General features: G+C 43.0%; 1 protein-coding gene across 1 annotated transcript in view; it reads right to left on the bottom strand.

Moving 5' to 3' along the window:
- Positions 1–5,208: 5,208 nt before the first annotated feature.
- Positions 5,209–16,737, bottom strand: part of LOC109909579 (endothelin-converting enzyme-like 1) — a 35,361-nt gene continuing 23,832 nt past the window's right edge. The window contains 9 exon segments of the mRNA XM_031796939.1: positions 5,209–11,002; positions 11,115–11,191; positions 11,306–11,401; positions 11,770–11,835; positions 11,932–12,056; positions 12,414–12,481; positions 13,373–13,424; positions 13,846–13,904; positions 14,534–14,637. Coding sequence (XP_031652799.1) covers positions 10,903–11,002; positions 11,115–11,191; positions 11,306–11,401; positions 11,770–11,835; positions 11,932–12,056; positions 12,414–12,481; positions 13,373–13,424; positions 13,846–13,904; positions 14,534–14,637 — 747 coding nt within the window. The 3' untranslated portion in view covers positions 5,209–10,902.

Below are 16,737 nucleotides of genomic sequence, written 5' to 3'. Positions count from 1 at the left end.
GTCATTTTAGGTGAAAATTGAAAAAAAGTGTGGATCCTTAAGAGGTTTTAACAAATTGACAACAGCCTTTCAGCATGCATAAAGGGGCACTCAACATGTACTGTATTGACACTGATTATTGGTTGAAAGAAATTGATAAGATTGTGGGAGTTGTACTGTTAGATTTCAGTGCATTGATGTTATTAACCATAACCTGTTGTTGAGAGAACTTATGTTTAATGGCTTTTCAACCTCAGCTCTGAATATCAGCTCATGATATGGCAATCTAAAATAACTCAAAGGGTTTTCTTTAATGGAAGATTCTCTAATGTCAAACCTGTAGGGTGTTGTGTACCGCAGGGCAGTTCTCTAGGCCCTCTACTTTTTTATATTTTTACCAATGACATGCTACTGGAATTTAACAAAGCCGGTCTGTCTATGTATGCTGATGATTCAACCATATACGTGTCAGCATCCACAGTTAATGAAGTCCCTGAAACCCTTAACAAGGAGTTGCAGTCCATTTTGGAATGGGTGGCCAGTAATAAACTGGTCATGAACATCTTTAAAACTAAGAGCATTGTATTTGGTACAAATCTTTCCCAAGCTATAGACCTCAGCTGAATCTGGTAATGAATGGTGTGGCTGTTGTACAACTGTCATGGTTAAAACGAATAGATTCAATAGTTATAAAGATAGGGACAGGTATGTCTGTAATAAAGAGATGTTATGCTTTTTTGACACCACACTCAGCAAAGCAAGTCCTGCAGGCGCTAGTTTGGTCTTATATTGATTATTGCCCAGCTATGTGGTCAAGTGCTGCCAAGAAAGACCTACGGTGCATTCGGAAAGTATTCAGACCCCTTCCCTTTTTCCACATGTTGTTACATTACAGCCTTATTCTCAGCAATCTACACATAATACCACATAATGACAAAGTGAAAACAGGTTTTAGACATTTTTACATGTTTATAAAAAATTAAAAACATACCTTATTTAGATAAGTATTCAGACCCTTTGCTATGAGACTCGAAATTGAGCTCAGGTGCATCCTGTTTCCATTGATCATCCTTGATGTTTTTACAACTTGGAGTCCACCTGTGGCAAATTCAATTGATTGGACATGATTTGTAAACTCACACACCTGTCTATATAAGGTCCCACAGTTGACAGTGCAAAAACCAAGCCATGAGGTCGAAGGAATTGTCCATAGAGCTCCGAGACAGGATTGTGTCTAGGCACAGATTTGGGGAAGGGTACGAAAACATTTCTGCAGCATTGAAGGTCCCAAAGAACACAGTGACCTCCATCATTCTTAAATGGAGGAAGTTAGGAACCACCAAGACTCTTCCAAGAGCTGGCCGCCCGGCCAAACTGAGCAATCGGGGGGAGAAAAGCTTTGGTCAGGGAGGTGACCAAGAACCTGATGGTCACTGACAGAGCTCCAGAGTTCCTCTGTGGAAATGGGAGAACCTTCCAGAAGGGCAAACATCTCTGCAGCACTCCCCCAAACAGGCCTTTAGGGTAGAGTGGCTGGACGGAAGCCACTCCTCAGTAAAAGGCACATGAGAGCCCGCTTGGAGTTTGCCAAAAGGCACCTAAAAGACTCTCAGAAACAAAGATGGAACTCTTTGGCCTGAATGCCAAGCATCATGTCTGGAGGAAATCTGTCATCATTCCTACGGTGAAGCATGGTGGTGGCAGCATCATGCTGTGGGGATGTTTTTCAGCAGCAGGGACTGGGAGACTAGTCAAGATCTAGGGCAAAGATGAACAGAGCAAAGAACAGAGAGATCATTGATGAAAACCTGCTCCAGAGCACTCAGGACCTCAGACAGGTGTCGAAGGTTCACCTTCCAACAGGACAACGACCCTAAGCACACAGCCAAGACAATGCAAGACTGGCTTTGGGACAAGTCTATGAGTAAAGGGTCTGAATACTTGTGTAAATGAGAGATTTCAGTTTTTTTATTTGTAATAAATTTGCTAACATTTCTAATAACCTGTTTTTGCTTTGTGGGGTATTGTGTGGGGTATTGTGTGTAGATTGATGAGAGAAAAAAGCCATTTAATCCATTGTAGAATGAGGCTGTAACGTAACAAAATGTGGTAAAGGTCAAGGGGTTTGAATACTTTCCGGATGCACTGTAGTTAAGATGCAGCGGATCCAGAACAGAGCGACACGTCTTGCTCCTTATTGTAGTCAGAGGGCTAATATAAATACTATGCATGCCAGTCTCTCTTGGCTATGTGTTGAAAATGCCTAATTGTTTGCATAGTCAACTTACGCACAGCTCTGACACACACTTACCGCACCAGACATACCACCAGGGGTCTTTTCATAGTCCCCAAATTCAAGAAAGCGTAGAGTATTATACTGTATAGTGCCATTATTGTATGGAACTCCTTTCCATCTCATATTGCTAAAATATATAGTCTCTCTCTTGTTCGTTCGTTCATATAGGACACATGTTATTCTATTCCTGTCTCTCTCGCTCTCTCTCTCTCTCTCTCTCTCTCGTTCGTACAGGCTACATGTTATTCTATGCCTGTGTCTCTCTCAGGCAGAGAGGAGTCGTGTGGCCAAGCAGCTGCAGGAGCAAGACCTCCTGCTGGAAGTATCCAGGCAGAACTTCAGGGACACTATCAGCTAAAGTTAAATTGCAGATGGAGCTGTGGGTGATAAAGCTAATACTCATAGGAATTAATAATCTCTATAAATGAGGAATAAATAGGATCTCAATGATAATGCTAGCCACACACATCCACCACATCCCCTCTTTCTGCTCCACACGGAGACTCTGAAGGTTGACCACGCCGGACTTCTGCAGAGTTCCGCAGTTGCCCAACAGACAGTTGTCACTCAGTGGGAGCTGTTAGATCGTACCAGGGGAGGTTGTGAGGACAGACAGGGACAGTGCAAAGACTGAGGTGCAGCTGCCATGTCTCTTAGAAAATACATAGCCTAAGAGCACAAGGTTGTTAAAACCTAACTGTGCTTTGCATTGTCTCTTTTTATAGTGTCTGTGGATGTCCTTAAATGTTACAGTATGTTCTTATCTCTCTGTCTTTTGGTCACAGATGTGCATTGTGGTCATCAAGCTAGAGGGTGAGAGGTGTGCTCTGGAAACGCAACTCGCTAAAGTCAAGGTACAGTACTGCCAAAGATCTCTGATGGGCCTCTGCATTATGAAAAGGGTCTCAGCATTATGAAAAGGGCCTCAGCATTATGAAAAGGGCCTCAGCATTATGAAAAGGATCTCCGCATTATGAAAAGGGCCTCAGCATTATGAAAAGGATCTCCGCATTATGAAAAGGGCCTCAGCATTATGAAAAGGATCTCCGCATTATGAAAAGGGCCTCAGCATTATGAAAAGGATCTCCGCATTATGAAAAGGATCTCCGCATTATGAAAAGGGTCTCCGCATTATGAAAAGGGTCTCTGCATTATGAAAAGGATCTCCGCATTATGAAAAGGGCCTCAGCATTATGAAAAGGATCTCCGCATTATGAAAAGGGTCTCCGCATTATGAAAAGGGTCTCCGCATTATGAAAAGGGCCTCAGCATTATGAAAAGGATCTCCGCATTATGAAAAGGGCCTCAGCATTATGAAAAGGATCTCCGCATTATGAAAAGGGTCTCAGCATTATTAAAATGATCTCTGCATTATGAAAAGGGTCTCAGCATTATTAAAAGGGTCTCCGCATTCTGAAAAGGGTCTCCGCATTATGAAAAGGGCCTCAGCACTAACAGTGAACATACTTCGTGTCTGAATCTGACCATAGCTTTCTTAACTGTCCTCTGTCCACTTTGCATCCTGTGTAATTGACAATTGGAGGCAGGCACTCTGAGCTCCACCTTGCAGAAGCAGGAGGAAGAGAACACGAGGTTCATGGGAAAGCTGGCTGCCATGGAGCACCAGCAGGTGAGCGATCCATTCAGTATCTACACACTGGGGTCACATCACTTTAAATCTGTCCATCTATAGTGAATGTGTGTTTGTATGTAACATACTTTCTCTATTATTTTCTTTCATTTCCTCTTTCCCCTCACCTCTCAACTCATGGTGTCCTCTTTACCCAAATTGCTCAGCAGCAGGTGGAGCAGATGCTGAAGGAGCTGACGGACAGTAAGAACAACCTGGCCTATGAGAAAGGGAAGCTACAGGTAAGGACTTTACGCATAACACCAGTGATGGAAGAAGTACCCAATTGTCATACTTGAGTAAAGGTTAAGATACTACTTGAGTAAAAGTGAAAGTAAAATACTACTTGAGTAAAAGTCTAAAAGTATTTGGTTTAAATATACTTAAGTATTAATAGTAAATGTAATTGCTAAAATATACATTTGTATCAAAAGTAAAAGTATAAATAATTTCAAATTCCTTATATTAAGCAAACCATGATTTTCTTGTTTCTTTAATTTACGGAGAGCCAGGGGCACACTCCAACACTTGGATATAATTTACAAATGAAGCATGTGTGTTTAGTGAGTCTGCCAGATCAGAGGCAGTAGGGATGACCAGGGATGTTCTCTTGATAATTGCGTGAATAGGACCATTTTCCTTTTTTGCTAATCTTTCAAAATGTGTCAGGGAAAATATATGGAGTGAAGGTAAAGTAGTCAAAAATATAAATGAGTAAAGTACAGATAACCAGAGACTGCGGTGTCAGCCAGAGACGAGGCTCTGAGGGACAGCCAGACCCTGAGGGGACAACTGGACAAACTGCAGGAGCAGCATGGGGACAAGGTCAAAGGGCTAGTAAAATGGTTACCCAACCTGGGTCCTGGAGAGCTACAGGGTGTATGCATGCTTTTGTTCCAGCCCAGCACTATCTCACCTGATTCTGCTCTTTGTGTTTGTCCTGTAGCTGTGTGAGCTGGAGGGCTGGCTAGGTGTGTCTCGTCAGGGTGGGGGCAGTGTGGCTCAGACCCTGGAGAATATTTTGGCCTCCCACTCCCGTCTGCAACACAACACAGAGTCTGTACAGAAGGAGGTGGGGCGACGAGAGCAGGAGCTAGCCTCACTCAGGAGAGATGGGTAGGTGTGTGTCTGTCTGTCTGTCTGTTGTGCATGTATATATGGGTGTATGTTTGAACAACCAATGTATTTGTCAGACTGCAGGGTCAGAGAGAGATTCAGAGGCTACAGGCAGAGGTGGAGAAGCTCAAAGAAAAACGAAATGGTAACTACATCCATTAATGAGTCATCAACACACATATACCCACAAACAGCTCTTAGCTTTTAATAGTCATATTAGTTTACAAAGATACATTTGATTCTCTAGCTGGAACCCTTGCATAAGAACCTGGATGTGGCAAGGCTGGACAACAAGAAACTAGCCCAGAGTTTGGAGCAGGTTGTGTTGGCCAACGGCCCTCTGCAGGCCAACCTAGACCAAGCCAGAGATCCCAGAACACCATCACACAGAGGTAACTAACTAGGACTAATGTGGATAGTGGGGGTTTATTTTAGTGTGGTTTAATTTTGTGAAAGCGTACATGGTTACTTAGCATGAATATGACATTTATGTCTAAATTCTGCATGTCTATCAGAGAGACGGAGCTGGCTGAGGCCAGAACAGATATTGGTCGATGATCAGAGCATCTGGAATCTATAAAGCTTCAGATAAGGAAAGAGAGGGACTCTGTGAAGAGGTTGTCACAGAGAGAAATCTCAGAGGTACTGCACTCTCTCTCACACTCCATCATCAGTCAGAACTCTGAAGTATCATCTGGCCTCTTTTCTCATCACTCTTTATTTCTGTCTTTCCCTTCTATTTATGTGTCTCTCTCTTTCTCTTCAGTTGAGAAAAGCTCTTGAGGACTTGTCATCTAGGTCAGCTGACGTCTCCAGGGCAAATCGGGAGCTGCGGGAGAAGATGTCGGAGTTGGAGAAAGTGGTGTCCAATCGGAAAGCCCGTCTCAGAGATCAGAAGACACAGCTCAAGCAACACCTGGATAACAGAGCCACTCTGGGCAACTCTCAGAAAATAGAAGTATCTACAACACTGTCTAATATATCAAGTCAAAGTTTGTTGGTCACGTACACACTTTAGCAGATGTTATAGGGGATGCAGTGAAATGCTTATGTTACTAGCTCCTAACAATGAAGTAAAATGTCAAACACAAATAGTCAACAACAAAAAAGTGAGTGCACACAGTTCATCATGCAAATAGAACAGAAAGGTGCTTTCCTCTCGTATCCCTTTATCAACTCTCACTTCTAATGCCATGAGTCTGCAGTCCTCTCAGCTTTTAATGCATTCTTTGTTTGGCGTTTCAGTGGTACTTCTTTACCACAGTTCTCCCAAAGTGACTTCATTAAACTCAATGAAAGATAGACTCTAGAGTGCTAGGAAATGCTAAAATCACTGAGTGACTAGTATGTCTTAACTGCCTGTGAAATTCAGAGAATTGTCCAATCCGTAGGAGTAGGAATTACAGCTATTCATTAACTTATCAAATATTTAAGTCCTCACACCCTCTGAGAAAGCCTCTTAGATCTAAAAGCACTATCGGGTAAATGTTTGGTTCTCTAGAGGGGGTTTAAAGACCTGAGAATTTTCTCTGTTGCAGGCACAGACTATTCACATTTTTCAGGGAAGGATATTTCGAATAAAAAGGAGGTATTGAGTAAATTTGCTGTACAAAAATCTCTTTGTAATGGCGATTTAAAGTCCTCCACCAAAGTTAACAAAGACGTGCAGAACTGTAGCTGGAAAAACATCATCAAGGCTGGAACGATCCAATTTTATATTTTTGAAATACGGTCACGACTTTGCCCTGAGCATTTTTATAAGCACACACCTTATTGAAACCTCTTGGTGGGAATGTTAAGCACAGTTATGTGAACCAAATAACTTTGTCAGACACTTTATGAAAATTGCCTGAGGTGTTTGTCTCAATGGGGTTATTCTGTGTCTTGTCAAAGAGAGTGGTGTTGTCTTACAGACAGTTACCCAGTGGCTATGGGGATGTGTATCTGAACAGGATGAGAGTGGTGTTGTCTTACAGACAGTTACCCAGCGGCTATGGGGATGTGTATCTGAACAGGGGATGAGAGCGGTTTTGTCTTATAGACAGTTACACATCCCCATAGCCACTGGGTAACTGTCTGTAAGACATCACCACTCTCATCCTCTGTTCAGATACACATCCCCATAGCCACTGGGTATCTGAACAGGGGATGAGCGTGGTGTTGTCTTACAGACAGTTACCCAGTGGCTATGGGGATGTGTATCTGAACAGGGGATGAGAGTGGTGTTGTCTTACAGACAGCTACCCAGTGGCTATGGGGATGTGTATCTGAACAGGATGAGAGCGGTGTTGTCTTACAGACAGTTACCCAGCGGCTATGGGGATGTGTATCTGAACAGGGGATGAGAGCGGTGTTGTCTTACAGACAGTTACCCAGTGGCTATGGGGATGTGTATCTGAACAGGATGAGAGCGGTGTTGTCTTACAGACAGTTACCCAGTGGCTATGGGGATGTGTATCTGAACAGGATGAGAGCGGTGTTGTCTTACAGACAGTTACACATCCCCATAGCCGCTGGGTATCTGAACAGGGGATGAGAGCGGTGTTGTCTTACAGACAGTTACCCAGTGGCTATGGGGATGTGTATCTGAACAGGATGAGAGTGGTGTTGTCTTACAGACAGTTACCCAGCGGCTATGGGGATGTGTATCTGAACAGGGGATGAGAGTGGTGTTGTCTTACAGACAGTTACCCAGTGGCTATGGGGATGTGTATCTGAACAGGATGAGAGCGGTGTTGTCTTATAGACAGTTACCCAGTGGCTATGGGGATGTGTATCTGAACAGGATGAGAGCGGTGTTGTCTTATAGACAGTTACACATCCCCATAGCCACTGGGTAACTGTCTGTAAGACATCACCACTCTCATCCCCTGTTCAGATACACATCCCCATAGCCACTGGGTATCTGAACAGGGGATGAGCGTGGTGTTGTCTTACAGACAGTTACCCAGTGGCTATGGGGATGTGTATCTGAACAGGGGATGAGAGTGGTGTTGTCTTACAGACAGCTACCCAGTGGCTATGGGGATGTGTATCTGAACAGGATGAGAGCGGTGTTGTCTTACAGACAGTTACCCAGCGGCTATGGGGATGTGTATCTGAACAGGGGATGAGAGCGGTGTTGTCTTACAGACAGTTACCCAGTGGCTATGGGGATGTGTATCTGAACAGGATGAGAGCGGTGTTGTCTTACAGACAGTTACCCAGTGGCTATGGGGATGTGTATCTGAACAGGATGAGAGCGGTGTTGTCTTACAGACAGTTACACATCCCCATAGCCGCTGGGTATCTGAACAGGGGATGAGAGCGGTGTTGTCTTACAGACAGTTACCCAGTGGCTATGGGGATGTGTATCTGAACAGGATGAGAGCGGTGTTGTCTTACAGACAGTTACCCAGTGGCTATGGGGATGTGTATCTGAACAGGGGATGAGAGTGGTGTTGTCTTACAGACAGTTACCCAGTAGCTATGGGGATGTGTATCTGAACAGGGGATGAGAGTGGTGTTGTCTTACAGACAGTTACCCAGCGGCTATGGGGATGTGTATCTGAACAGGGGATGAGAGCGGTGTTGTCTTACAGACAGTTACCCAGTGGCTATGGGGATGTGTATCTGAACAAGATGAGAGCGGTGTTGTCTTACAGACAGTTACCCAGTGGCTATGGGGATGTGTATCTGAACAGGATGAGAGCGGTTCCGGACGTAGACACATAAGTTCTCTATTTTATTCTTGTCATGTTCCAGACTCTGTGTGATAGCAGGCCTCCAGAACCACCGGAGTGGGAGAGATGGAGATCCACCATGCAATGCTGGGAGACCAAGAGCAAGCTGGCTTGCATCGCAAGTGGATACAAACCTGGTGGGACATATGCGCTAACACACTTACACACACAACAAGATGTGCATTCTGTATAGTGCATACATACACACAACTAACACACACACACAACTACTGGACCAAGTTACATGGAGAAACCAGCCCCTCACAGTGATCCCATTTATTTATTTAAAACATTTAACACCAAGAAATATGAGCGAGCACGAGCAGCCACATATATGAGACAGCAGCCACATATATGAGATAACAGCCACATATATGAGATAACAGCCACATATATGAGATAACAGCCACATATATGAGATAACAGCCACATATATGAGATAGCAGCCACATATATGAGATAGCAGCCACATATATGAGATAGCAGCCACATATATGACATGGCAGCTGAATGCTGAGAACTGTGTGTGATGTCATCTTTTTATCTCAGTCTTAACTGTAAAGCTGGTTTTGAACATGCTGTTTTCAGAAAAAGAACTGTACAATTATAACTTATACATAGATTGTTCTTAATTTTAGATTCTTTATACAAAATTATAATATATTTTTTATATCACTGTACAAATGTGTTTTCTTTTTTTTCTCTGACTTGACTGGAGTCACAGTTTGTGTGTACAGCATGTAGATGATTTGTTATGACCGTGGAATATCAGTCATATTGATCCTTCCTTTGAAAGCTTCTTGGCTATGCAGACCAGGCCAGGGGCATTCATCAGAGTTCATCAGCGAGAGTATGTGCTGTATCAAGGAAGGCCCCGGAGTTAACATAATCCAATAGGAAGGGCTCCGAGTCAATAATGTCAAATCGAAATGACTCTCAGTTGAAGTTGTCCAATAGGATAGATGAAGTTGTTCAACAGGACCATGTTTCCATCTTAGAAACACAGTCTTCTTGATAAAGAATCTATACTCTAGGGTGTGACAGTGAGACATGGGGTTGTGAGGAGTTTGGAGTATCCGGTGCATCGAGAAGCATAGTTCACCATGATGTACACTAAGGTAGGAGTAGAGGGGTTAAGGGTTTAGTCGGACTAATCCATGATGTTCCATCACTATTCTTTGGCACTTTGGCCTCTGGACACACACTTAGCAACAAATCCTGAGCAAAAGGTCACTATGGATTCCATTCTCATTAGAAAAGGGACCTTCAAAACCGTACAAACACACACATACTCACAGTAACACCATTCCAATGATGTCCACAAGGCCAAGGCCAGACAAGAAACAACAGTCAAGACGAACAAGGACTCCACAGTGGAGACCACTTCTTTGTTCAGCCACTTGAGGGCAGCATGACAGCACGGTGTCCACTATTTACCTCATGGAAAAGACTCACAAAAACATTGACAACACACTGATCCCAGTGAGTACAGTCCATACTGGCCACTGTCATTCAGGCAGTACAATCCCCATTCCCAATCCCTTCTACACAAAGTTCTTGATAACACCAACTCTGAACCTGTTGCATTAAATTGGATTTAATAACACTTGACTACTGTCAAAAGTGATTCAAATAATTATAATGAATTGACATCACACAACTCAAAACCAAAAAGGTAAACCCATGATACAGTACATCTGTTGTAAAAAATAGATGTATATCTACAAATATATAATTAAATTATATGCTTAAATGAGTGCTGACTTTTAAATAGGTACAGGTACTCAAATAGGTGCAGGTACTCATGTTGGTGTAAGAGCTCCACAATACTTTGAGCTAATATTCTATAAGAGAATCAGGAGCTCAAGCAGTAGAAAATTTGAGGTGCCGGTACTCTGCTCTGGGGAGCTCCTGCCCAAGTCAAGCACTGGATGTCTACATGAGTAGACAGTGAAGTGATCATGGTTTTGCCTGGTGGTGATGACATTATTTGCTTGCAAATTCTGTGATAATAGGAAAAGGTAGTCCCAGGATTGAGATGGAAGTAAAAGTGAAACTGAACATAATGTCTGATAGGTTGGTTAGAAGAGTTTAGTTCAGGTCACAGGTAAGTTCTAGTTGTTGGTGGGTGGTGAAGTTCAGAGGTCATTGTTGAGGGGTCACCATACAGAACATTTGTCGACAGGGTGCATGGGGGAACCCTTTGGACAGTGGAACACTCGGGCAAACTCATCAAACTGGGACACACTGCCAATCACCCTGCAGAGGTAGAGGGGATAGAGAGAGAACGGTCCAATCGGAGAGTGGCGTCATATTAGGTATGGCCTGTGATAGGCTGATGCACATCAGGAAAGTGAGGAAGTGTATGTACCTGTAATGTTCTGGTGCGTGCTTGTCAGTCAGTAGCTGCAGGTATATGGACTGAGACCGTCTCTTCATACACCAGTTCTAATAGGAGAGAGGAGACAGCAGTAAAGACCATAAAAAATATCATCTTTACTCCAACTAAAAATAAAAAGATTCCCAAGACTAACAACAGTCTGTACGTAGTTGTTTGTGTACCTGTGCGAAGGCGATGAAGAGTAGTTGTTCATGTGTGTATTTGAGTCCAGGGAGAGGTCTTTCTGGACCATGTTCTCTGATCCACTTCTGATATGCCTGGAGAGTGGGAGAGAGTGTAACAGAGGATTGGAGAGATGGATGGAGAGAGAGATATATGAGATTTGAGACCTGGGCTTACAAACATACTGTAGCTTGTCATTAGTCCACAGAGATAGTGATTGAGGGCTCTATTTAATCTGTAACACTGAAGAGGATTCTGCTATATAAATGTTAAGGTCATTTCCGATTGAGCCGACATGCAGCGTTTACCGTGAATGCAGTCTTCGCTAGAACAGGAACATTTCTTTAAAATGTAAATCACGCTGTAAAGCTGATCTTCTGTGATGCTGATTGAATAGAGTCCTGACAGATGGTAATCAATATTGATTGACAGCTAGCACAGCCTATTGGATGATTTCACTCACAAAGTAAGACAGTTTAAGGCCTCCCATATCTGCTATATTCTCCCCCAGAGTCAGACGGCCATTCACCTACAGACACACAGGGGAAAGATACCATTGCAACTCCCATTACAGGTGTGTGTGAGTGTCTAGTAAGCAGTGTAACAAGCTATGCTATGCACCCACCCGCTGGTTGTAGACCGTGAAGTTGTCGTAGAGTTTGACGATGCACTCTGCTTTCTTCTGAAACTTCTTGTATGAATCCTCCGTCCACCACTGCTTCAGGTTGCCATAGCGATCATACTGGCCCCCTAAGAGAAAGATTACATAATTTAGCATGGTGGTCACTATTCAGCCATGCTGCAAGGTACAGTTGTTGGCTATAACCTTTTACTCTCTTAAGTCATTTGACCGATTTCATTGGTTGGGTTAAGGGGAGGTGGGACTTCCATACCTTGCAGCATGGTCTGATAGTGACGACCCACTTAGATGGGGGGCAAGAGGCTTGAGTTAGGATGACCAATGTGGACAAAAGACATGAACCCCTTATTCAGAACTGATATTACACTGACATTACAGTTTTACTACTGTTAGGCTACTACTGGTCATGCCCCATTGGATTTAAAAAATTTCTAGGACACGTGTAAGACAAAGAAGCATTCTCTCACCCCAGTCATCATATCCATGTGTCAGCTCATGACCAATGATGGCTCCTATTCCTCCATAGTTCAGAGATCTAGAGGGATGAGGGAAAGAGGGGATGAGCTACTAATCACTTAGCATATGAGGACAACAGCTTAATGTATTTATAATAACACAAACTGAAACTTTTTATCAGCCTGCAGTTCTTACCCCTGTCCTGAAGGGGACAGTAGAATGTTACATGAATCATAATCTGACCCATTGAAATCATACCTAACTCTGTTAATAACTGAATAGAGGGAGAGTTCTGGCCACCTCTCCTTGACCTGGGTGGGTGTAGTCTGGCAGACCATGCAGATGGAGACTGATGCGATGCAGGGACTGCCAGAGGCCTGCGGCTATTCACATGACCAAGTCTGAAAATGACTTTCTGACAGGACGTCGATACCCTGCTGAGAGTTGCCCTCCAAACCTGAATAAACTAACTGGCTGAGTGAGGCTTCATTACCTGGGGCCTGATAGCAGCGCTGGACTAGCCTCAGTCTTCATGGCAGGTTAGGGCTACTGCAGTAATAACTCCAGGGAAAGGTACCACGATCACGCACACACATCTAATATCATATTCCATTCATCAGTATGCATGGGTGGATGCAGGGGTCGTTTATGTGGAGTGGTAGTGATCACTTCTAATGGTTTAAATATGTGAATAAATAATACCGTGCTGTGGGGGCTCAGGGTTGCAGTATAGCTGTGATTGTGTTGTGATCATTAAGGGAGAGGAGAATGATTTGGAGGTAGAATACGAAAGGTAATGTAAGGGGAAAGTAATGGTGTATAGGGATTGTCCTGGACAACTACAGTACAGCGGGTGCAGACTTTTATTCCAGCGTAGTAGGCTATTAACTAACGCACTTGAAACAACCAATCAATGTCTTGATTAGCAGTTGATTAGTTGAATGACTTCGAAATGTTCAGTTGTACTCACTGTGGAAACTCGGGGTCGTACAGCGTGGGCTGAAGGATTCCAGCGGGAAATACTACAAGTAAAGAAAGAGATGAGAGCAGAAGATAAACAGTCGGGTAGATAGAGGGAGAGGAAGGGAGGGAGGGTAAAAAATGAGCTCTTGTGGCTGATGGCTGTGTTTGTCTGGCTCTCTCTGTCCTCTGCTGCCTGCTCTGTAACTCACCATTGATTTCTCTGTGAGGTAAATTTGATCCACGAGGCAGACGCAGACACCAATAGAGGCCAACACTGGTGGAAAAGTGAGGGGAGATGACAAAGTGTGTGTGGGGCGGAGGAAAGTGAGGGGGGCCGGTGTAAGTAAGGGAATGCAGAATACGTGGGTTAGGGCGTGTGGGTGCCTCATCACATGGATGGACCAGAAAGAAGAAGAGGGAGTGTGTTATCTTGAATATACTGAGAGCATTGCTGTGCATTGGGATCACACACTGACTCACCCATTTGATTCTTGTTTGGGAGATAGTAGGCATTGAGGGCCTGAGGGGGAAGGAGCCACCTGAGAGGGAAACAGTCAATCAGGGGTTTATTAATCCTACATTCACTAAACATCTTCAAACAACAAGAGACACAGACCCTTCTCAAGTGTCACAGGCAATTTATCTCAAAACTTGAGATATTTTAAGGTGAAATCATTCAAAATTTTGTCCAATATTGAGAGTTCCTGTCTGCACAAGAAAACAGTCCCTTCATCATAATCTTTTTAAATCAAGACACATTGATTTGTGTAACTTTGAAATTCAGAGATGCCCCTGTTCTGGTGGGAAAGACAAATGGCCCTACGGTAGCGGAGAGATGGGGACACGGATGGAGGTATGAGGACATGTTTTCTCTGCAGAGGGAGATAAGAATCATGAAAGGAGTGTATTTGTGATAAAGGAGGAAGACATGATTTGGCAGTACAGGGTGGAGGGCTTCAGCTTGTTTGGACACCAAATCAGTTTTGAGTTCTGTCCTAGGAGCACATTTTAAACAAGCTTATGGTATCTTCAATCACTTCTATTACTCTTGTCATAAAATGTCATGTTTTGTGTCAAGAGGTGCATATCATTTTGAATCTGTGTGTAGTTGTGTTTAGTTGTGTTATTGTGACACTGAACATCTGGAGCAGTTGAAAGCATCACTCACGCAGTCTTGTCCACCTGCTTGTGGATCTTCTTGACAGACATCTTGATGTTGAACTTGATGCTGTTGAGGATGTTTTTGAAATAGGTATTTTCATCCACATCAAACTGGATAACAAATAACAGGGATTGAGAGAGAGTCAATAAGAGCAATAGGGGGAGAGAGAGTACGTCTGTGAGGGAGTAAAAGTTCAACATTTTTTTATGTTTTTTTAGGGGGTGGATCAGCTTTAATATTGCGGATAGATTGTCACTTCCATCAATGTAATTGTCTACATCATTTCCAGTCCCCCATATATTTTGGGGATAAATATTGATTTATATACAGTACTGTGCAAAAGTTTTAGGCAGGTGTGAACATGCTGTAAAGTAAGAATGCTTTCAAAAATAGACATGTTAATAGATTATATTTATCAATTGAGTACATGCAAAGTGAGTGAACAAAAGTGAGTAAACAAAAGAGAAATCTAAATCAAATCCATATTTGGTGTGACCACCATTTGCCTTCAAAACAACATCAGTTCTTGTAGGTACACTTGCACAAAGTCAGGGATTTGAAGGCATATAGTCAGGTGTATGATTAAACAATTATACCAATAAGGTGCTAATGATCATCAATTCAATATGTAGGTTGAAACAATCATTAACTGAAACAGAAACAGCTGTGTAGGAGGAATACAACTGGGTGAGAAACAGCCAAACTCAGCTAACAAGGTGAGGTTGCTGAAGACAGTTTACTGTCAAAAGTCATACACCTTGGCAAGACTGAGCACAGCAACAAGACACAAGGTAGTTATACTCCATCAGCAAGGTCTCTTCCAGACAGACATTTCAAGGCAGACAGGTGTTTCCAGATGTCCAAGCTCTTTGGAAGAAGCACAAAGAAACGGGCAACGTTGAGGACCGTAAAAGCAGTGGTCGGCCAAGGAAACTTACTGCAGCAGATGAAAGACACATCGTGCTTACTTCCCTTTGCAACCGGGAGATGTCCAGCAGTGCCATCAGCTCAGAATTGACAGAAAACAGTGGGACCCTGGTACACCCATCTACTGTCCGGAGAAGTCTGGTCAGAAGTGGCCTTCATGAAAGTCGTGCGGCCAAAAAGCCATACCTCCGACGTGGAAACAAGGCCAAGTGACTCAACTATGCACGAAAACACAGGACCTGGGGTGCAGAAAATGGCAGCAGGTGCATCGGACTGATGAGTCAAAATGTGAAATATTCAGCTGTAGCAGAAGGCAGTTTGTTCGCTGGAGAGGGGTACACAAATGAGTGTCTGCAGGCAACAGTGAAGCATGGTAGAGGTTCCTTGCAAGTTTGGGGCTGCATTTCTGAAAATGGAGTTGGGGATTTGGTCAGAATTAATGGTCTCCTCAATGCTGAGAAGTACAGGCAAATACTTATCCATCATGCAATACCATCAGGGAGGCATCTGATTGGCCCCAAATTTATTCTGCAGCATGACAATGACCCCAAACATACAGCGAAAGTTATTAAGAACCATCTTCAGCGTCAAGAAGAACAAGGAGTCCTGGAAGTGATGGTATGGCCCCCACAGAGCCCTGATCTCAACATCATCACGTCTGTCTGGGATTACATGAAGAGAGAGAAGCACTTGAGGCTGCCTAAGTCCACAGAGGAAATGTGGTTAGTTCTCCAAGATGTTTGGGCCAACCTACCTGCCGAGCTCCTTCAAAAACTGTGTGCAAGTTTATATAGTTGAATTTATGTTGTTTTGAAGGCAAAGGGTGGTCACACCAAATATTGATATGATGTAGATTTTTCTTCTGTTCAGTCACTTTGCATTTTGTTAATTGATAAATATAAACTATTAATATTTCTGTTTTTTAAAGCATTCTTTCTCAGCATTTTTTCACACCTGCCTAAAACTTTTGCACAGTACTGTATATACATACATACACAAACCTACATACATATATATATATATATAAACATGCATACATATACACACATACATACATATACACACATACATACATATACACACATACATACATATACACACATACATACATATACACATATTTTTAGAATATGCCTTTATTATTCCCCAAACCCTACCACCCCTCCCCCAACTGGAGTAAACTATTAAACAATAACACTTAGGCTTCTACTTCCTACTTACATACTATACACATTTTACAGACACAATCTATTTTACAATGGTCTTATTTGGTTTGTTTTTAG

Source organism: Oncorhynchus kisutch, linkage group LG18 (genome assembly GCF_002021735.2).
Source record: "Oncorhynchus kisutch isolate 150728-3 linkage group LG18, Okis_V2, whole genome shotgun sequence".
Lineage (NCBI taxonomy): Eukaryota > Metazoa > Chordata > Actinopteri > Salmoniformes > Salmonidae > Oncorhynchus > Oncorhynchus kisutch.
The sequence above is the reverse complement of the archived record's forward strand: the minus strand, read 5'-3'. Positions and strand labels throughout refer to the sequence as shown.